Here is a 24,517-nt window from a genome sequence, read left to right on the forward strand (position 1 = left end):
AGATTCTGATAAAGGCTTCATTTCCAAAATATATAGAGAACTGATTAATTTATAAGAAATCAAGCCATTCTCCAATTGATAAATGGTCAAAGGATATGAACAGACAATTTCAGATGAAGAAATTAAAACAATTTCTAGCCATATGAAAAGATGCTCCAAATCATTATCAATCAGAGAAATGCAAATTAAGACAACTCTGAGATACCACTACATACCTGTCAGATTGGCTAGGATGACAGGAAAAAATAATTCTGAATGTTGGAGGGGATGTGGGAAAACTGGGACATTGATGCATTGCTGGTGGAATTGTGAATGAATCCAACCATTCTGGACAGCAATTTAGAACTATGCTCAAAAAGTAATCAAACTGTAAGTACCCTTTGATCTAGCAGTGTTACTACTGGGCTTATATCCCAAAGAGATCTTTAAAAAGGGAAAGAAATCTGTATGTGCAAAAATGTTAGTGGCAGCCCTCTTTGTAGTAGCCAGAAACTGGAAACTGAATGGATGCCCATCAACTGGAGAATGGCTGAATAAGTTGTGGTATATGAATGTTATGGAATATTATTGTTCTGTAAGAAATGATCAGCAGGATGATTTCAGAGAGGCCTGGAGAGACTTATATAAACTGATGCTAAGTGAAATGAGCAGGACCAGGAGATCATTATACACTTCACAACAGTACTGTATAATGATCAATTCTGATGGACATGGGTGGCTCTCTTCAACAATGAGATGAACTAAATCAGTTCCATTTGTTCAATAATGAACAGAACCAGTTACATCCAATGAAATAACTATGGGAAATGAGCATAAACCCACAACATAGCATTTCTACTCCCTCTGTTTTTGTCCATTTGCATTTTTTATTTCCTTCTCAGGTTATTTTTACTTTATTTCTAAGTCTGATTTTTCTTGTGCAGCAAAATAACTGTATGGATATGTATACATATATTGTATTTAACATATACTTCAACATATTTAACATGTGTTGGTCTACCTGCCATCTAGGGGAGAGGGTGGGGGGAAATAGGGGAAAAGTTGGAACAGAAGGTTTTGCAAGGGTCAATGCTGAAAAATTACTCATGCATATATCTTGTAAATAAAAAGCTATAATAAAAATAAAATACAAATCCAAAGTGATAAACACATACAAAATTTTTATAAGGTCAAAATCATAGCTAAGTACTTTCTTTTTTTTGGAGACAACTTGAATTAAGTGAATTGCTTGGTGTCTGAGGTCACACTTGAACTCAGTTCCTCCTGATTTGAGAGCTGTTGTGCTCCTTAGCTGCCCTCGTAGCCAAGTATTTTTAAAAAGATCTTAAAGATTAGGTCGAAATATTCCTTCATTCAATAAAAGTAAACAGTCCACAATGGTAAGAGAAAGCTCCAACATATGACTAATTGTATAATATTATGTATCTTCCAAGTAGGACACTAAAGAAATCTTCATTTTATATCCCTTGCAATCCATAAATCTTCATATTCCCTGCAGTAAATTCTGAAAATTTAAGATAGCATGATCACAAAAGAATGTGGAAAAAATCTTCAGCTTCAGTAGTAAATTGCCTCAAACCTACCTAAAAAATTATCCCACACTGCACTATGCTATGAATACAGAGAGAATACTATTTTTAACTTCATTGTCCCAAATAGGGATACAATGTTCACATCTGTACATTTCAGAGACAGCATTTTATGCAGTCTTACAGGTTAGTGATCAAAGGATGCAAAAACACCATGTTTTCCCTGAGTATCTCTCCCCATACCAAGTATATCTTCCTTCTATCCCTTTCAATTATAAAGTTAGAATCATGACTCTGATATCTGATATTGTATGTTAGATATGGGTCATTTGGTACATAAAGTGATTAATATAGATAATAACATAGGCTAATCAAATTTCTTAACCATATTCTTCTCTTCTAATCTAGTATACAGTATCCAATGGATGGATGGCAACAGTTATTATTCCAAAATTTAAACTAACTACCAATGATGATACAATACTACCATTTCCATAATTTGCTTCCCTTATCTCCCTTAAAATGCATGCCTGGTCTCCGGAAGTACAGTACATGTACAAGAATTACCTAACCCCCAACAAATTTTAGCAAAATTAATTATGCTTATGCAATACAGCCTAAAGTCAATCCAAATGGTCTGTATGGATAGGCTTGATATGGTGTTGTCAAGGAATTTATAAACCACCTGTGGGGTTTTTTTGTCTTTACTCTGCAAGACTCCTGAAAAAGATTGGTTTCAGGGATGCCTTCTCTCAATCCTACTTTTATGAGCACTCATCAATGGCCAAAGTTAATTCTACCTAGACTTCTCTTGCCATTTGGGACTAAAAGTCAATTATATATGCCAATATCATTACCTATATTTATAGCAATCCTATTTATAGGAATTCCATTTCCTATCCAGGCAGATATGGAATCATCTCAGGGAATAAAGGTTCTATTAACAAGCAAAATCAGGTTCAGGTTTGATATTTCAGTAAGATTTTCAAACTTTTACTAATTAAACACCAAACATCTAAAGTAGTGAGGTAAAATGTTGCATAATGCAAATTAAAAACCCCTCTCCTTGAAAAGGAAAAAACAAAACACACCAAAAAATGTGGTACTAAGCAATTCAAATAAGCTAAACAGTAACATGAGAATAATAGTATTCTTTTAAAACTATTTACTTTTTTTAAAAAGTCAGTCCTAGTACTTTGCTCTGTGTACACGGTGACAAATATCCAACTCTTTAAGTGTTCTATTATTTTAAAAATTATACTTTTGATAGTCATTTTAAAAATTTTTGAGTTCTCAATCCTCTACTTCCCTCTAACCTTCACCCAACCACAGAGAAGACAAGCAATCCATCAATTATAAATATTTAGTCATGCTATTATATCTCATAATATATGAATATATGATAAATATACATTATTATAATAATACTATATAGAAAAATATAAATAAAATAATTATATAATATAATATAACCATATTGCCATCCCCCCATCAAAAAAAAAAAAAAAAAAAAAAAAGGCAAGAAAAATAAAGTGAAAAAAAGTGTGTTTAAACCTGCATTCAAGAGTTCATCAATTTTCTCTCTGGACAATAAATAACAACTTTTTTTTTTCTTTGCTGAGTCTTTTGGAATTGTTTTGGATCACCGTTTTGATTAGAGTAGCTAAGTCTTCAATTGATTATAATTACAATATCATCATTGTGTATTGTCTTCCTGGTGCTATTTATTTCACTTTGTATTAGTTTATATAAATCTTTCCGGGTTTTTCTAAACCCATCCTGTGAATCATTTATTAAACAACAATGATATTTCATTACAATACTGTAACACAATTTGTTCAATCATTCCCCAATTGACAGGAATCCTCTAAATTTTCAATTCCTTGTCACCACAAAAAGAATTGTCAATTCTTTGTGCACAAAGGTCTTTTTTTTCCCTTTGGATCTCTTTGGGATACAGACTTAGAAAAGGTATTGTTGGTCAAAGGATACACACAGTTTTATAGTCTTTTGGGTACATTTACAAATTATTCTATGGAATGATTAGTTCACAGCTTCACCAAAAGTACCTTAATATCCTAATTTTCCCACATTCCCTCCAATATTTGTCATTTTCCTCTTCTGTTATATTAGCCAATTTAAGAGGCGTGAGGTAGTACCTTAGTGTTATTTTAATTTGTTATTTTTCTAAATATTGGTGATTTTGAACATTTTTTCATATGGCTGCTGATAGCTTTGATTTCTTCTAAAAACTACCTGTTCATATCCTTTGTCCTTTATTAATTGGGAAATGGCTTATTTTTGTAAATTTGACTCAATTCCCTATATATTTAAGAAATGAGGCCATTATTAGAGAAACCTGACAAATTCCTGCCCGTTTTCTGCTTTTCTTGTAATTTGAGTTATATTGTTTGTGTAAACCCTTTTTAATTTCATATAATCAAAATCATCCAATATACTTCCAATGATCTTCTCTATTCTTTGTTTGGTCATAAACTCTTCCCTTATTCATAGATCTTTCAATACTCCCTCAAATTTCTTGAGATCTTACCCATTTGAGTCTAAATCATATGCCCATTTTGTTTGACCTTATCTTGGTATATACTGTATGAGATATTGGTGTATGCCTAGTTTTTGCTAAACTGCTATCCAGTTTTCCCAGCAGTTTTTATGAAATAGTGAATTTTTGCCCCAAAAGCTTAGATCAAAGATTAGCTTATTATGTTCATTTATTCCTGTGCACTGAAAATTTAACATATCTAGCACTGTAATACCATACTGTTTTGATGATTACTACTTTGTAATATAATCTGATATCTGGTACTAATAAGCCTCCTCCTTTTACATTTTTTCCACTGGTTTCTTTAATATTGGTGATCTTTGTTTTTCCAGATCAATTTTATTATTATTTTCTCTAATTCTACCAAAAAATTCCTTAGTTGTATGGCTCTGAATAACAAGGCAGAATTATCATTTTTATTATATTGGTTCAGTTATCCCTTGAGCAATTAATACTTCTCTAATTATTTAGATCTGTCTATTTTTAATGATGTATTTTATAATTAGGTTCATATAGTTCCTGAGTTTGTTTTGGCAGATAAATTTATAATTTTTTTATATTGGCTGCAGTTATTTAAATGAAATTTCTCTTTTTGTCTATTACTCCTTGGTTTTGTTAGTAATATGTAAAAAGGTTGATGATATACATATAGGTTTATTGTATATCTTGCAACTTTGCTAAAGTTGTGAATTCCAACTAGTTTTTCAGCTGAGTCTCTTAAGTATATCCTGGTACTACCTGCAAAGAATGACAGTTTTGTTTATTCAATGTTTATTCTTATTCCTTCAGTTTCAATGCTGTAGTTTGCATATCCAAATAAGATAATGGATATCCTTGTTTTACCTCTGATCTTACTGAAAAGACTTCTAGCTTACCCCTTTTATAAATAGTACTTATTCTTGGTTTTAAATAAATACAATTTATCATTTTTAAAAAGGCTAATTTTATTACTTTGCTTTCTAGTGTTTTTAAGGGCAATTATTTCTAAAGAACTACTTTGCTATGACCCCTATGTAGCTAATAGAAGTATCACACTAAGTTGAAAATTTCTTAAAGAGACCTAAAAATAAAGCCATCTAAATAGAATAAAAACAAATGAGACACATTTCTACACTACTTGCCATTCCTCCTTAAAATATTTTTAATATTTTATTTATGCTTGGTATCTGGCAATATGATATTTCTGCAAGGGTTACCTAACCACTAGCGAATTTTAGTAGAAAATTGGAGCTCAAGGAATAGGTAAAGTCCTCAAATATTAAAAGAAAATAAAAGATGATTTAATTTGGAAAACATTGATTTTGCACAAATAGTGCACAATATCACCACTAAAATAGCACAATATCACCACTAAAATCTAAAACTTATAATACATTTTACAAGTATGAACTGAAATTGAAATGTTAGCTTCCTAATTTAGTAATCCCTGCAGCAACAGTGAGTGTATTTAGTTAAATTTGTTAAAAATTCATATCAAGAATAACAAAACTAAAAGTTCAAATAAACTTACATTAAAATCAAGAAGTGCATCCATCTGATTCTGAATAATTGGTACAGTTTTTAGGAGTTTTTCTGTGTTCATTGTTCTCATAACTCCGTCAGCCCTACAAACAAGGGGAAAAATGAGATTGCTACTAAATTTTAAAACAGTTGCTAAATAGCTTAGAAATTCTAATGGAAATGTTAACAAGAAAGCTTGCAATTTTTTTCTCCCAGTTAATAACAACAACAACAGTATCTATATAGTGCTTTAAGGTTCATGAATATTATTTCATTTTATCCTTACACCGACCCTGAGAGGTACTACTATTCCCATTTTATAGATGGGAAAACTGAGGCAGACAATGATTAAGTGACTTGCCCAGGGTCACATAGCTAATAAGCATGAAACTATATTTAAATTCAGGTCTTTCTGATTTCTGTGACTGTATGTGTATGTATATATATGTATATATACATACACACACACACACACACACACACACACACATATACACAGTGCTACTAGCTGCTTTCAGTTAATACTAAACTTAAAATGTCAGAAATCATACAAGAGGAAAATATATAGGAAAAAATAAAAGCTATTCCAAAATACTTGTACAAAATGTTTACTATTTCAAGCATAGAATTTAAGGGAATCTCAGAGTTCATGTAGTCAAATAGTTCACATATATTATAAATTATCAGAATGAAAATTTTCTTTTATTGTCTGGTATCTGCCATCAAGAATGATTTTATTGCTGGGTATTTGGATGCCTAACATTCTATGCTGCTGTATAGTATTTAAATTCACCACCTAGGTGTGTCAAAACAATCCCTTTATTATTTAGAATGCCAAATGTCTTCTTGTTTTTATAAAGATGACTCCAAATATGTAGTCAAAGGTTGTAAAAGAAGCCAACTGTATAACCTGTAGTTCTGATAAAGAGTCTATAGATTAGCCCATTGAGAAAGAAAAACTGAACATATTTGCAAAGTTTCAACAAATATTAAGGACCTACCATGTATAAGGTACTATGTGGATACAAATAAGTATAAGACAGTCCTTGCCCTTTTCCTGAAAAAGAAAAATTTATGTCTAGAAAAGCTCACAAAGGAGCAGAAAAGCAATTAAATGAAGAAAAAAATCTTTTGCAGCAAGTACCTCTGATAAATAGTCTGATATCTAAGAAAGATGGGGAAATGACACAAATACATAAGGACGAGTGTCATTTCCCAGGAGCCAAAGGATAAAGAAAGACAACTTTCAAAAGAGAAAATCAAGCTAAGAAGTCCTATGTAAAGAAATGTTTTAAATCTTAAGAGAAATGTACATTTTAATTCTTAGGTTTTAACACATATAGACACACACACATGGGTGCAAGCATATCAAAATAATAACAAAAGAAAAAATGATAAATATTGGAAATCTTGAATGAAGACAGGTATAGAGGGAATGTGATGTTGTTGCTATAAACAGGTTCAACTAATCTGGAAAACAATTTAAAATAACACTATAAAAGTTACTTAATTATGCATATTTTTTGTTCAGGGATACCACAGGTAGGTATATATCCCCAAGAAAGTTGGAGACAAAAATCTGGTAATATACAAAAATAAAAAATACTTTTAATAATAGCAATAAACTAGAAAGCAAACTGAGTATCTATCAAATGGGAAATGAGTAAATAAACTGTAATATATCAATGCAATGGAACATTTTTGCACCATAAACAATAATGAATAGGAAGAAATCAGAAACATGGCAAGATTTAAAATCAACTAATGCAGAACAAATTAAGCAGATGAGAACAAGTTACATGATGACCACAATGATATAAGTTTGTTCTCAAAACTTGTCCTCTTAAACCTCTCTGCAGCCTTTGAAACTGTCCATCACCATCTTCTTCTGGATACTCTCTCCTCTTAAGTTTTCAGGATACTATTTTTCTCTCATTTGTCTTTGTATCCGGCTGACTACTCCTCAAATCTTTTTTACTGATTCTTCTTCCATTCCACTCCCTCAGGAAGTGAAAGGATATGCCCCAAAGCTTCTTTTCATTCTATAATACCTCATTCATTCTATATTATCTCTATTATACAGATGATTCCTAAATCTGTATGTTCAGCTGCAGTACTCAGCTGAGCTAGTCATGAATTACTAACTGCCTTTTGGACAACTACATATCCTATAGGCTTCAAAAATTTAGTACATTCAAAATAAAATTTATTATCTTGCCTCCAAAAAACCCCAATTTCCCAATTTTGCTATTTCATCAAGGAGATCAATATTATCTCAGTAACCCAAGTCAACAATCTTGAAGTCTTCCTACTCTTTACTCTGCATACATCCAATTTATAATAAGTGTTGTCATTTCTGCCTTCATGATATCAGTATTATACATCTCCTCTCCACTCATAGTCATAATCTGAGTTCAGGTGTCTCATAATTTATTATCTAGTCTAATACACTAACTTTAAAACTGGTGCTCCTCCCTCAACTTTCTCTCTAATCTAATCCATCCACCATTCTGCAATCAAGTTGATTTTCCTAGATGATACATCTGACCCTATCAACTTTTCCTTTCAATAAGTTTCAATGACTCCCTATCATCAGAAAGATTAAGTATAAAATATTGTTTTGGGAATTTGAAGTTCATAACTGGACCCCTTCCTACATTTCCAGTCTTCTTACACCATTCTCTCCTTATATACACATTTTAGTCTAGCTATACTACACCTTACTTGCAATTTCTTGAATACTTCATTTGCATCTTCCTTTTTCACTGGGCTCCATGCTTATGTTTTGCCCTCTCTCCTGTCTCTTAGTATCCCTGACTTCTCTCAGGGCTCAACTCAAATCTCATCTGAAGGAAGATTTTCCAGTTTCCTAGCTGCTTAAGCCTTCTGTTTTAAATTACCTTTATAATTTTTTAAAATATCTACTATGTACCTAGGAGAATAGGAGTTTCTTGAAGTCTGGGACTATGACTTTGCCTTTCTTTGTGACCCAATCCCGGTCTGGCACATATTAAGTGCTTAATTAATCAATTCCTGACTTAATAATGACTAATAATGGTCTTCCACTTATTCACAAAGATGTGCCAGAAAGTAGGTATAAAATGAGGCATACAATTTCAATAGTGATGACTGATTATATTTTAAAATTCATGTACAAAATGCTGCATGTGACAATTCCTTAGATTCCAGCATATATGATTGAAAAAAATCAGTGTATTCAAATAATATTTTGAATTTGGCACAAAAAATAAACACTATACAAAGAAATCTGAGTTTGAATTCCTACCTACTAAGTATCTGACCATGGACATATCATTTAAGTTTTCTGCACCTCTTTCTTCAATTGTAAAAGTGGACAGTAAGACAGTGTGGGTATTATCGACAGAGCCAGTCTTAGGATTCTCCATCTTCTACAGGAAGCCTTTTCAATCCTTACTTCTAATATCTTAACTCTTTTCATTTTTTTTTCTTATTTATTGTGTTTGTCTGTGTATGTGTGTGTATATGAATATATATCCACACACGTATATATGTATGGACATATGTGTATGTATACATATATGCATACATATATATCCTTGTTTGTATATAACTTTCTACATGCCGTGTCCTCTATCAGAGTGTGAGTTCTTTCAGAGCAGGAACTATCTTCTGCTTCTTTGTTCTTTTTATAACCCCAGCATAGCACTGTGCATGGCATGTAATATGCACTTAAAAAATATTAACTATTTGACAGGAACAAACATATACCATCTTTGGTATAATGCCTTTGTAATTCTGTACTACTGATTTAATCTTTTATTGTCTCTGGAAATTCTCTTAAAAACTCATTTGTAGACGAGTTACTTATCTCACCTGTTAGAGGGAATTTCCCCCACCTGTGGAATTACAGTATTAGACCTAGGATCCATGGACAATTTTGAGAGTTGTTCAAAGATTTCAAGGGGTTCTTTAACTTAAGATAAGAAAAAAAAATACAGCATTGTTTTTACTAATCTCTGAGACTTTGCATGTCTTTCAATTATTTAAAAATATTATTCTGCAAGGGGGTCCAAAGGCTTCACCAGACAGCCAAAGGGATCCATAATATGCACGAAAAGGTTAAGAATTATTCATCTAGACTAAATAAAAAATGCCAAAACATTAGCTACCTCAAGACAAGTGATCAATCTTTTTTAACAAAATAGTGTTAAATAATATAAAAGCTTTAGACAAGGATTTATTAGTGAAGCCTGTTTTCCTCAAATACTTGAACCATATAAAAATAACAAAATTTACATTTCAGCTGGGGAAAAAATGGGATAAACTACTTTCTCTCTAACTCCCTCCAAAATTTGTCACTATATTAAATTTCATTAGATACTTAAAAGAATGCTAAAAATTTCTTTTTTTTGACTAGGCAATTCTGTGAACAAAGTTTACTTAAGTATATTAGCAAGACTCTATACATCTGATTTTCCTACAACTTTCCCTTAACTTTAAACAGATCAGTCTTCAGCATCAGGAGAAACTATGCTTGATACATTATCATTAAATAGATCTGGTTTCCACAATTTCTCCTAACAGTTGCTAACTCCCAGCAACTGTGGTTGTAACCTTGAACCACAAGTTACACATTCATTTCCCTAGGTTACTTCATTAGTTGTCTGAGAAGACAGCAGTTGTGAAGTTCCTACTCATAGTTTATATCAAGGCAATGGAACACTTCTAAGATTTGGGCTGATCTGTCAGTGGTCAAATTGCCTATAGGTCAAAACTTATTTGCACATTAGTGCCTTCTCATTCTTTGCAATCTCAGCAATATTAATGGCTTCTCCTAAGTGTATCACATTATCTAAGGCAGCATTTTAAGGATCGGGCATAAAACAAAGATCATTCTAAGATAAAACTTGTGGTGCTCTTCCTTTTTATAATATATGATGGTTCTCTGGGAGCAGGTTTCTTGGGGAGGTTTTCTGGAGGCAGCCTTAGTTTTGGTTCGGAGTAATTAATAATCATTCCAAATGCAGCCAGCTGATAAAATCCAATTATTTTCTCCTTCCAAGTCTTATCTCTTTCCTTGGGCCGGGTTAGCTTTCTTAGAGGCCTATCTCCTTCCTTGGTTCCAAGAGCTCTTGCAGCTTGTTTTTTAGCTCTTCCAGCTTCTGCCTCTAGCTCAACTCCAACTCGTGGCTTCTCAATCTCCAACTGACGCTCCCCTCTCAATCTTTTCAACTGAACTCTCCTGAGCTCAGCTGTTTTTATGTTCTTTTAGAAGTGTAAACTCAAAGGTTGACTCCTCCTCTGAGAGTGGGATTATGAGAGGTGTGAATTTGAATATCTCGCTCTGAACCCTAAAATCTCCCAAACATGTGAACTAATGTGTGAGCTAATGTGTGAACTCTCAAAGGTGTTAACTTAAGCATTGTTTCTATCAATTCCATTGAGTTATCACTTTGTTTCAAGTTCTGGCTCATAACAAAAACTTACATAAAAACAGCTGATGTACCAAGAAACCTACATTTGGAGGGTGGTGAGAAATGTATTCAAAATCTCTAACTTTCTAAATAGATTAAAAATAGCATACAGCTATTAAAGAACTATGTCCAAGGCAAGACCACACAACCAGTATCATATAGAAATTAGCTATCTGATAGGCCTTTTTAAGAAAAGATTTTTTTTTACTGATTTCAAAATGTGACTACACTGTAACTTTATGCTAATCATTTGAAGTCACACACTAATAAGAAATTTGCAAATATGTATACAATACAGGTATGGCATGCCTCAATAAAAGGAAAATAGCTCAGCTGGAAGGACTTCCAAGGTCAGCAGCACAATCTTTACTTCAACAAGAATCTTCTCTACTACAGCGCCAGCTAATAGTTATCTAAGCCAGTAGTGTCAAACTCAAATAAAAATGGCTCCATTAAACCATACATAAGGATTCTTATGAGCAGCACATTTACTTAGAAAATTACACTTTAACACTATCAATATTCTATTGTATTTTTATTTATTTGTTAAATACTTTCCAATTACATCTTAATCTGTTCCAAGAAACACAAGCCCTTTTGATTAGATTTTTAAATTTTTCAAATATATTCTCATCAGCCCTTGTTAAATACACTCTTTCCCTTACCATAAGCCTGTCATCACTATGTATTAAGTTATTTTGCAGAGATCTAAATTCCAATTTCAGACTTCCAACTACTTAACAAGGTGCTACTTTCCTAAAGAATTTCTTCTCTGAATTCCCCGATTTCAATGAGTAGAAGCAAAAAAACCAAACATACCAAAAATAACATCTATTACCTTAAAGATTTGAGGCTGCCTCCCTAAAACTTTATACTCTTTAGCAATATTTCTAAGTTGTAACTGGAATAATTAGTCGCTTCCACTTAAACCACCAGATGAGGTAGTAGCTACCCAGTAGGCCAAGTTTTTTGAGTTTCTTTGACACAACAGGATATATGCCCTAGGAAGAAAACAAATCTCTTTACTTTTCTCATTAGGTCAATTGCTGTTTCAGTAACCATGAGCAGAATACTACCAACTACTACTAACTAAAAATGATCTCTCCCTTGAGAGAACCTATGTATTCTACAGGAAAAAGCTCTGTTCTTCAGGAAAAGCCCTTTTTCTTACTTAGTTCTATTTAGTGATCCTTCTAGCTTTCCCGATTCATATTCTTCCATTCTCCAATTTCATAATGAAATTCAAGATTCCTCCGACTAATAGTTAGAAAGCAGCAACATAAATAATTGCACAAGACGAAATTTAACTTACCCTCTTTTTACTTTTGTGAAGTCAAATGCAACTTGTCTGTAAGAAACTGCCTTTTCATTTAGATACCTACTATATCGCCTAATAAATGTAGACATGTCATATCCTGAAAGAGAAAACATTTCAGCCTTTAAGTAAATAAATTATATAACCAGTAATTTTGTCTAGCAAATCAATGTTGTATAAAAACTAAATTAAAATGTCCTATAAAACCCATTAAAATTTTTACTGAAAAAAGTGAAGTAACAAATGTGTTATGTTATATTGCATATTTTTACATGTATTTAAATAAGAAAGGTATTTCATAATAGTGCTAAAATTCTATTAGAATTTCACTATGTGGTTTGCATACTTTCCCTTTATATATTTAGTTTTTTGAGTTTTAATAAACAAAATATGTGAAAATATTACTTATATTTAGTAATGACTAGTGTTTATGTAGCACTTTAAGGTTTGCCAACTCTATACAAATACTTTACTACCTAAATTAAAATCGCAACTAATTATTAAAGTGATGTTCCCCTACACCTCATTCTCTAGATGGCACAGGAGACATAATGAAGGTGATATTGCTACTTTTTCTAGAAATCATATTCCTAGTCCTTCTTACCTTGCAATCCACTTTTGTCCAAAAAATTGCTTAAGTTAAACAATGTGTTCCTTGAAGCCAAGTACTGAATAAAGCGCTAGAGTGGAAAAGAAATACATAGTATATCAATTCAGCCTATTGACATCTTATTTCAACTATAATCTGAGAGTCAGAAAAGTTACGATTAAAAACATTTCATTTAGTTTTAAATATTTAAGTTTTATAGCTAATATGTTTGTTTCAGATGAAAATTTACCAATTATAAAGACATAATCAACTTTACTATCATTAGATGTTTATCAAAGCATTATTTTACTATAGAAATAGCTGAAAATATAAAACACTGAAGGTTTCATAGGAATTGGAGAATTCTATGCCAGTTATAAGGTACTAAAATAGAATTAGATAAACCCATTAAAAATTTTGTTCTTGTCATCTAAGCCAAAAGGCTATATTTTTTAAGTATCTTTTATTTTTTTTAAGAAAAAATTTATTTGAAACAACATATAACTAGTAAAGTATAATGACTTATACAAGAAAATCAAGTAAAAATTATACCACTCACTCCTGTGGAGACCACTGTATCACAGTTTCTTTTTTTAAGTTATTACATTCCCAAATAAATACCATATAGAGGAATTAAGAACATATATGAAAATAAAAGAAAAATCATAATGGATCAGGCATTAGCCAAGTACTCCTAACAGTAGTACTGAGGGGTCATTTCATGCTAGTACCTAGTTCCAAGATCCAAAAAGTTAGGGTTATACCACAAATGTCTATGATTAATGGCATTACTTTCATTATTAATAGCAACTAACATTTAAATAATCCTTTAAAGTTTATTTAGTGCTTTTTATACATTATCTAATTTAAACCTCACAATAATTCTACAAAAAAAAAAAAAAAGTGTATATTGCAGATGTTATCCCCATTTTACAGTTAGGGAAATTGAGGCTCAGAGCTTAAGGGATTTGCCCATGGACACACACACTCATGACTCAAAGTCTCTTTTATGTTATATTGTCTCTCATGAATCTATCATTTATTCTTCTCTTCATACTATTACCCATCATCCAATCCTTTTGGGAGTGAGGGAGAAAAATATTCTAAGATTCTGACCTGGACCCTCTTCTCTTCTGTTTCCTTTTAATGACTTCATCAGCTCACTAGTTTTTATTATCTCTATGCAAATTATTGCCCAAACTATATATACAGTTTTAGCCTCTTTCCCAAGTTCCAGACCTATATTACCAATTTGCCCTTTACTTGTCACTAAGAATTTCATGTCTTTCACATGTGCAAAAACATTTGCAGCAGTCCTTTTTGTAGTGTCAAGGAACTGAAAACTGAGTGGATGACTATCATTGAGGAATGGCTGAATAAGTTTTGGTATATGAATGTAAAAGAATATTATTGTTCTATAGGAAATGGTAGACAGGCTGATTTCAAAAAAGCCTGGAAAGACTTACATGAACTGATGCTAAGTGAAGTGAGCAGAACCAAGAGAACATTGTACATAGTAACAACAAGATTAAGTGATGATCAACTGTGATGGACTTGGCTCTTCTGAATAATGCGGTGATTCAAGGCAATTCCAAAAGACTTGCGATGGAAAATGCCATCCGCATCCAGAGAGAGAACTAGGAGACTGAAAGTAGATCGAAGCATAATATTTTCACTTTTTTTGTTTTTTGTTTTTTTTCTTTCTCATGGTCTGATTTGGTCCGATTTTTCTTGCACAACATGACAAATATAGAAATATTGCCATAAACACAGAAATATGTTTAAAAGAATTATATATATTTAATCTACATCAAATTATTTGTTTTGGGGAGGGGGAAGTAAAGGAGAAAAGGGGAAAATTTGGAACATGAAGTCTTACAAAAATGAAAACTATCTTTACATGTATTTGAAAAAATAAAATAATTGAAAATTTAAAAAAAAAAAGCATTCCATGTCTCATGGGCATGTCAAATTCAACATGTCCAAAAATGAACTCATTTCCCTCCCCCACCCCCAAATAACTTATCCCTATTCTGAACTTACCTATTTCTATCAAGGATATCATCAATCCTTCCAATCCCCCAATTTTATATCCTCAATGCTAACCTTAATTCTGCACCTACTCATATTCTCAATCTATTGACTTAGCTGTCAAATATTATTATTTCTGACTCTACAACATTTATAGCATCTATTTTCTTCTCTCCACAATAATTCTGACCTTTATCACTTCTCATCTATAGTACTAAAAGCTAAATACCTAATTAGGAGAACAAAGGGAATGTTCAGATAATACCCAAAATTAGCTGTTGCCAGAAACAGAGCTTACCTCATTTCCATAAACCATCAAATGGTGAGTTGTAATGAGAGACTTGAAGACCACTACCCAACTACTATTAGTAGTTCTTTCAAACAAGCTGTCTGCCAACTGGGGGATGTTTACATTCATCTCATTTGTGCACTGGATTAAATCTGAAATATAAAAACAGTATTCAAAGAAATTTCTATAATATCCGAGACTGTCTTACTATTGCACCTGGTACTGAGAAGGTACTCAATATTAAATAATCTCAATTAAACAATAGCAACTTGCTAAAACAATTCTCCTCAAATACTTTAGTAATAACAGCAGAGACAGCAGCAGTAGCAGCTACGACAAAAAGAACAATAATGGAACATGCAAAGAAGTACTCCTCTAAAACTCTTATGCTTAATCATGATTTTTTGAAGACTGCTACCTCTGCATTATTAGAAAAATTAAAACATGTGGTCTATGATTAGACAGGTTCTCTATCTACTTCAACTTAGATAAATATTATCTATGTGCTGTATGAAATATCGGGCATAAACCTTACTCTCAAGGAATTTAGGATGAAGAAATAGCACAACTACATAAATAAAACTATGGTGCAAGGGAGAATAAAATAAATCCAAAGGCAATATAGACAAAATTCTATGAGACATTTGTGAGGAAAAGGAGTATAATGAGAAGGGGACAGCAAGAAAGAGAAATGATAGGGAAATTTTCACATTGGGAATAGTATCTGACCTGGATCTTAAAGAGAGGGATATAAGTAGAACAGAAATGGGGAGAAGGTAGGTGGTTCATTCTGGGTATATGTCAGGGATAATATGCAAAGAATTAAAGAATCAGAGTCAGATTAATAAAAAAAAAATTAGATTATATAGTTCAAATCCCCCATTTTAGAAGGGGATTTTTAGATAGTCAAAGACAACTTGTACAAGGTGACAATAACAGTGAATGGCAGAATTGGGGATTGATCACTAGTATTCCACATCCAATACTCTTTCAATTCTACTGTTCAGATTAAAAAAAGACAAAAATAGGGAATAGAGAATAATTCACTTTGGGATGAAACAACATACCCCAAATACGGCTAGGTGCACAGATGAGTCAGATTATAAAAGGCCACTTATTTCCTGTTGTACCTTGATTTTAAGGTCTTATGTTGGAATACACAAGAGCTGTTGGAATACAGGGGAGCCACCAGACAATGGCTGCTGGAGATCCAACCCAGACCTGCAGAATGTCTCTCCTCTTGTAAGAGGATGATACAAGGACACAGAGGAAGTTACTGTTCTCTGACCTCTCTAACTGAGGCCATTGCCTTGTCTGATCTCTCTCCTCTTCCTTTTGCCTCCAATTTATCTTACTTCTAGTCTACAACACCTATGTCAGCAAAGGCTGTCTTGCAACTCCTTCAGATGTTATGATTCACAGCTGTGGACTCTTGAAGAATTGACTTGTCCCTTAACAGTCTTATACATTTGGAAATTTTTCATCAGCTAATTTAGTTTTCCTGAAACATTTCTTCTTATTATATGACTATCTTCATTACATTATATTTTAGATTCCCCTTATAGAATATCACAACAAATCGTCTGAGACACAACAATTGCAAAATGTATTTTGGCAGTGGCAATCATATCATCTAGACTATTACCCCTGCATGAAAATGCAACACTTCATGAAGTCCATATAACTAAATGAAATTTACCTGCAGTGGTATCATATTCTAAGAAAAGTGGAAAGCATACATGGGAGCACAGACCCAAAGCTGGCTACAGAGGCCATCCAATCTAATACTCTCGTTTTGCAAATGAGAAAATCAAAACACAGGGACTCTAACAATTCAATTCACCCTACCAATTCCACAAATGAAGCAGAAACAATAAAAAGCTCCTCCAAGTCCAGGAGTGTTATTTTTATCTTGATATTCTCATCAAGCAAAGTAGTTGGCACTTAATGTTTGTTGACTATCATACCAAACTTACTGTGAAAGCTCCTAAAGGGCTGTTTTGTTTTTCGAGTTTTTTTGTCTTTTTGTAGGTAGGTACCCTGGGGCACACAGGGGATTGGGAAGGAGAAATGGGAGAGACAAGAAGCCCAAGGATAAGCATTTGTATAGCACCTACTATGTGGCAGGCACCATAAAAAGCACCTTTACAAACATTATCTTATTTGACTTTCACAGCCATCCTATTAGGTAAGTATTATATCTCTATAATCTTCTATTGAAGAAATGAAGGCAAACATTGGTTAAATGACTTATCTAGAGTCACACAGCTAATGTTTCTAGGATTGGATTTGAACACAGATCTTCCTAACTTTTGGTCCAGTACTCTATCCACTATGCCATTAGCTACCTCTCTTTGGGCACATAAAATACCCAAAATAACTTAATAGATATTTCTTAAATGGAATGGGAAGCTACTGAAAGTTTCTGATTAGTAAATAACACAATTAAATCTGAGGATTAAGAAAAACTTGGCAGCTATGAAGGATGAACTGGATAGGGAAGAACATAAGGACAAGACTAGCTACAAAGCCATTACAAAAGTTCCAAGGTAAAGTAATGGGACCAGACAACAGGAAAGAGAAATGAGACATTGTGGCAAAAGAAGTATAGGCTTTGACAAAATTTAAACTGGTAGATGAAAAAAAGGAAGTCAAAAATGATTCTGAGATTTTAAATGCTGGTAAATGAAGGACTGGGAGTACCAAGTACATAGAATAGAAAAGCAAATAAAGGCTGATATCTAAATCTGATTTTTTGTGTGCATAGTGATGAAAATTAAAACAATGGTAAATGAGCTTTCTAAAGCAAACAAAAGGAAGAGCAGTTTTCCCACTTGATTTCATGATCATATTAAATCTAACCTAAAACAGTTATTTGGTTAGAATGATATTAAGGAGTTTTGTGGTTTCAAATCACAATTTCAAAAACATCCTATACACAAAAATTTTGTCTTTTCTTCCATAAGTTTAATCATAAAGACTATACACAGTTTATTTAAAAGCTTTAAAATATATTGACAAAAATCACAATGATTTTTATATATAATAAACAGCACAAAAATCAAAATAAAAGCATTACTGTTAGTAGATGTTAAGGGCTAGGAATATTTTGCACAGCTTATCTAAAATATTTTTTCTCTAAACGCAATAAAGCACTCAAAGAACAGGTAATATAATGGAACTAAGAAGCTATGTTCACAGAATGAAAATAAAAGTTTTAGTGGTGGTCCCTTCCTAGTCTGGGACCCTCTCCATTTTTTCAAAACAGAAAACCAAGGTCCAGAGAAGTCAAGTGATTTGCAAAAAAGCTAAAAAGTTTAAATGGCAGCACCAGGATTAAAAACTAGATGTTCTGACCCCCTGAATTCAACATTCTTTCCATGAATCACACTGCCAACAATCTCAACCAACCATCCTAACAACAATGAAGGACAGGAAGCATCCATATTAACTGTGCTGGTTACAGATGAAACAAAGCAATTTTTCTTGTACTATAAAACATTTATCAAAGTAGTCACAAGTATGAGGAACCATTTGTAGATATCATATTTCTAAATATTTAAGGATAATAAATCCAAAAAAGCATCCTATATATGCTATACTACAGGAATACTGACAATACAAGTCATGCTATGAGGTAGTAAGTGGTGCAGTAGATAGAGCTTTGTTTCTGGAGTCAGGAAGACAAGTTCAAAACCAAGGCAAAGGTGTAACCTGAGCAAGTCACTCAACTTCTGTTTCTTTCAGTTTAGTCAACTCTAAAAATGGGAATAATAATAATAATAGTACCCACCACCCCAAGGTGGCTATGAGGATAAATGAGATAATATTTGTAAAGTGTATATGTCTGAAACACAGTAGACAGTTAATAAATACTTGTTTCCTTCTTCATATGAATATATGACAGTCCAAGTACAGATCCAAAATATTACAAATTCTAGTATATATTTTAGTAATGTTTTGGCTACAACTATATTTTTCTCCACATATTACTTTTCTCCACTCTGTACAATGATTCTATTCATAAAGAGAAATCTTTAAATGCTTCCAAGATTCAGCTTCAAACCTCCAGAAGGAAAATGTGTGCAACACCTCAGACCAACTAAGAACAGCCCAGTCCAATCAAAATTCAAGTTATTTCTTGCCAATGCTTCAGAAGAGCTGTTTTTTTTTTCAGCTCTCTCAATACAGAGAATCCAGAAGAATTATAAATACAAATTTTCCCATCTACCACCAACAGAATGCCTGAGAATAGCTTTTCAAGCTGTAGGCTTGAGTCATTACAAATGTTTCCTAACTCTTGTATTTTTCCAGATAGCTACCAAGCTTAAGAAAATTCAAGTCTAAAGCACTCCCCCAAATCAGCTGGCATTCCTAAATCATCTATCTCACCACTCCTAAAACTGTTTACTGAAACAATATGTCATTACAGCTTTAAGTAGCTAATGAAGGTATTTGGTTTTTGTTTTGTTTGAATGGGGCTTCCTGGAAATCAGAACCAATTCCTGGAAATGGGTAGATAGCATAAAAATGTTATACTATTATGCATAGTTATGTGTGTATGTATGTACACAAATAGATGCATACATACAAAACCTAATACCTAGCAAAGTTCCACACTGGGAGAATGATTATCAAGTAGGATGCCTACTTTTAAACAAATACTCTAAATATATATTCAAAAGAAGTATCATTCAAAGCTTGAAAGGCAATAAATTTTTTCCAAAGAAATCTTTCTTCTGTAAACATTTTTAGAAGTCTTTTTCAAAATGCAACCAAGACTCTCTATTATGCCTCCAGCATCAAATATAAAATCTTCTGTTTGGCTTTTAAAGCCTTTTATAACAGCCTCTTCCTATCTTTCCAGTCTTCTCATGTCTTACTCCTCTGTATTGACCCCTCCACATATTCTATGATCCATTATGGATACTTACTTTCATGTTCTTGGAATAAAACACTATATCATCTGTATCTGAAAATATCTGAAAAAAAAAAAACTTGAAACACTATAGATATTTTTACTGGATAATCCCTCATATATCTGGAATGCTCTGTTCCCTCCCCTCCTCACCCCCCCAGCCCCAGCCTCCAGTTTCCCGTATTGGAGGCAGAAAGGCTCTTAAAATTCCAGCCAATGCAGTGTTACTACTGGGTTTATATCCTAAAGAGATACTAAAGAAGGGAAAGGGACCTGTATGCGCCAAAATGTTTGTGGCAGCCCTTTTTGTGGTGGCCAGAAACTGGAAAATGAATGGATGTCCATCAATTGGAGAATAGTTGGGTAAATTGTGGTATATAAATGTTATAGAATATTATTGTTCTGTAAGAAATGAGCAGCAGGATGAATACAGAGAGTCTTGGAGAGACTTACATGAACTGATGCTGAGTGAAACGAGCAGAACTAGGAGATCATTATATACTTTAACAACAATGTTGTATGAGGATGTATTCTAATGGAAGTGGGTATCTTTGACAAAGAGAAGATCTAATTCAGTTCCAATTGATCAATGATGGATAGAATCAGCTACACCCAGAGAAGGAACACTGAGAAATGAGTGTGAACTGTTTGCATTTTTGTCTTTCTTCCCAGGTTATTTTTACCTTCTGAATCCAATTCTTGTGCAACAAGAGAACTGTATGGTTCTGCACACATATATTGTTTCTAGGATATACTATAACATATTTAACATGTATAAGACCACCTGCCATCTAGGGGAGGGAACAGAAGTGAGTGCAAGGAATAATGTTGTAAAAAATTACCCATGCATATGTTCTGTCTATAAAAAGTTACAATAAAAAAAAATTTCAGCTAATGTGCCATTTTCTGCAAGAAATCTTTCCTAGATCTCCTACATGCTTTCTGAGACTGCTCCCAACTTATTCTGTCTTGAGAACCCCTGTTTTGGGTTGTTTGGGTTTGTTTGTTTTGCCTTTCTTTGCCTTGTCAATATTTAATACTATCTGGCACAAGAATAATAATAGCAGCTAGCATTTCTACAATACCTACTACATGCCAGGCACTGTGCTAAGCACTTCATTAATATTATCTCATTTGATCCTTACATCAATCCTTAGAGGTAGATATTATTAATTTTATTTTTAAAATATGGAATTTAATGCAAACAGAGGTTAAATAACTTGCCTGGGATCACATAGCTAATTAAGTATTTGAGGTTGAATTTAAACTCAGAACTTCCTGACTACAAGCCCAGTGTTCTATTCACTGTGTCACTTAGATATGTATTTAAAAAAAAAAAAAAGATATAAAATCCTATCTATGTATTTAAAGAAGATTTTAACAGTTAAAGGGGAACAGGTCAAATGGGTAATCATATCATTTGCTTTATGGAGATGGATTTTGGTTTGGGAGAAGAGAAATAATTCACTGTGAAATAGTCCTAGAATATAGAGGAAGAGGAGATCATTAACCCATTTTGGCATTAATTGTGCTCTTTCTCCCTAAGAAATTACTTAATTGCCATAATTTGACATAGTATTTAAGTTAAGCTTTCAAAGAATAATTAAAAAAAAAAAAAAGCAGACCCAGCATATGATGAAACAAATGGCTGCTATCCCATCTACACTATTGTAATAGCTTCCTAACTATTTCCTGACTAGCCTAGTCCCTTCCCTTTTCAAAGGATCCAACATAGCTGCCAAACTGATACTAATAAGAAAAACACAAGTTTGACTATGCCATTACTCTTCACTAACTCCCCTGTGATTCTGAGATAAAAATGCAAATTCTTCTGTCCAGCTTTTAAAACTGTCCATAATTTGAATGTAGTCTATCCTTTTTGCTTTAGTTTGGTTTTGTCTTTTTATTCCCCAATCTTTAGCACAGTAACTTAGACATATTAGGCACTTAATAACTGCTTGTTGACCTGACTATCCTTATACCAAATGTTTAACCTTTTTGGGTCATGGAGTCCCTTGAGAGTCTGGTGAAGCCAGATGTTTTAAAAGTTTTTAAAGTGAATAAAACTTTTTAAAGTGAAACAAAATTCATAGGAATACAAAGAAATACAAAGACTATTTTTTTAAAATATTCAGCACAAGCTAAATTGATCTGTTCATTGTTTCCTCATATATGACATTCCACTTTCCATTTTTCTGACTTTGTATAGGTTATATCTCCCAAGGGCCATCTCTAGTAGTCCTGGACACTGGATAGAGATGACTCTACAGGAGCACGGGATTCGCACAGTCCTCCCTCACTTAAATACAATTCACTTGCATGTCATGATTATCACTTCCCTGATGTCATAGGACAAGGGGCAGCTTGGTGGTGCAGTGGATAGAGCACCAGCCCTGAAATCAGGAGGACCTGAGTTCAAATATAGCCTCACACACTTAATACTTCCTAGCTGTGTGACCCTGGGCAAGTCACTTAATCCCAATTGCCTCAGCAAAAATAAATATAGATAGACAGATAAATAAGGGACAAACTACAAAGCAATCTCCCAACATTATGTTCTTATGGAATCCCTAGCTTCCTTCAAAGCTCAGCTCAAGTACCCCTTCCTATAGAATGCCTTTCCTGATCCCTAATTGCTCCATCTCCTTTCTTCTTAGGAAATTATTTTTCTATATTTACCTATCAACATAGGATTTCACTCCCCTTTTCCAATAAAATTTAAGATCAGGCCTATTGAGTTTTTATCTTTTATGTTTCCCAGTACCCACCACAGTGCCTAGCATACATTATGTTCTTGCTAAAAGAATGAGAAGGTTTAAGTGAGCTAATACCTGGTAAGGATTTAATTAATTAACTAAAACTTCAGCAGTTGGTTTAATGATACATGAAGGAAAAAAGCCCAAATCACAAGTCATTCATAAAAGATTAAAGAATACATTTATTTAAACTCATGATTCTATGTAATGAACTTTCACAAATGATAACAACTCAACAACTCATCCTAGCTGTATGTCTAGAATCCTGAAAGATTAAATCACTGACCAAAATAAATGTCGAAATTAGAAACTTAACTCAGATCTTCTTTACCCCAAAATCAACCCTTTCTCTACTCTGCCAAATTCTCTCTCAAGAATGGGATATTGTTGGAATGCAATGGAATGGAATGGAATGGAATAGGAAGGGAAAGGGAAAAGGAAGGGGAAGGGAAAGGGAAAAGGAAGGGGAAGGGAAAGGGAAAAAGAAAAGGAAAGAGAAAGGGGAAGGGAAGGGAAAAGGGAAGGCAAAGGCAAAGGGAAAGGGAAAGGGAAAAGGAAAGGGAAAAGGAAGGGAAGGGAAGAGAAGGGAAGAAATCCATAATGAACATTTACACCAAAGGAAGTGAATCTATTATAAAATTCCCCCAAAGCTTTATAAATCTCAGGAACACTGAAAAGTGAATGAATGCCAAATTCCAGTGAATGGAAGAACTAAAGCTGTGGCTCTTCCACAAGGAAACAATCTTCCATGCTAAATACAAATTGATCTCAATCCTAGAAAACAAAAGGCCAAGAAAAAGACATCTGTATTATCTTAGCAGAAATGTTTCTTGTCAAGTTAAAATAAAATTAATGCAGGTAGAAAACAAAAGAAATTCTTCAGAATTAAGAGAAATAGAAATCTGTCAGGAGGTTGAACAATGTGACACAGAAAAGAGAAAAAAAGAGGGCCTTTTAACAGTTACAAACTATAAGAAGTATGAGTCTCTGGGTTAATTGGGACTTCTAAGAAGTAGTGGTTTCTACATTTCAGAAACCGAAAAGGTAAAGATGCCACCAGGAATAAGGAAATCCATTAATGACCACAAGAAGAAGGGTTATCATGCTGTGATCAGTGACACTTTACTGAGGGGCTAGAAAGCAACCATGCTGACAGGACAAGACCAATGAATAGGTATGCTATCTTCCTGAAGTATATATCCAAGACAAATTTTTCATAACATTTGTTCCTTAAGAAAAAAAGCTACTAGGGATTACAGACCTCCAAACAGGAAACTAAAAAGGATTCAAAGAAAAAGATTTACAAAGAGATTTGCCATTAGGACACATCAAAAAAAAAAAAAAAATCAATGTTTTAAAATACTAAAAGACATTTGGAGGCCTCAATTCTATGTTATGACAAGAAATGATTTATGGAAAAAGCCAAGATCCTGTCATTAATTTGTATACCAGCACAATGAATTATACTTAAAATGCTTGCTGATTTGCAGTATTTGTGATATTAAATGGAATGACATAAAATCCAACTTCAGCAAATAAAAAGGCCTAAGATGTCTTCAGGTCATCTCTAAATC

General features: G+C 33.1%; 1 protein-coding gene across 16 annotated transcripts in view; it reads right to left on the reverse strand.

Moving 5' to 3' along the window:
• Positions 1-24,517, reverse strand: part of PICALM (phosphatidylinositol binding clathrin assembly protein) — a 124,164-nt gene that overhangs the window by 72,812 nt on the left and 26,835 nt on the right. For all 16 annotated transcript variants that reach the window (XM_051987283.1, XM_051987282.1, XM_051987276.1 and 13 more), the window contains exons 2-5: positions 15,279-15,421; positions 12,965-13,040; positions 12,358-12,460; positions 5,600-5,693 (exon numbers count right to left, since the gene is read on the reverse strand). In XM_051987283.1, the coding sequence (XP_051843243.1) occupies positions 5,600-5,693; positions 12,358-12,460; positions 12,965-13,040; positions 15,279-15,421 (416 nt within the window). The remainder of the gene's footprint in view (positions 1-5,599; positions 5,694-12,357; positions 12,461-12,964; positions 13,041-15,278; positions 15,422-24,517) is intronic.

Source organism: Antechinus flavipes, chromosome 3 (genome assembly GCF_016432865.1).
Source record: "Antechinus flavipes isolate AdamAnt ecotype Samford, QLD, Australia chromosome 3, AdamAnt_v2, whole genome shotgun sequence".
Taxonomy (NCBI): Eukaryota; Metazoa; Chordata; class Mammalia; order Dasyuromorphia; family Dasyuridae; genus Antechinus; species Antechinus flavipes.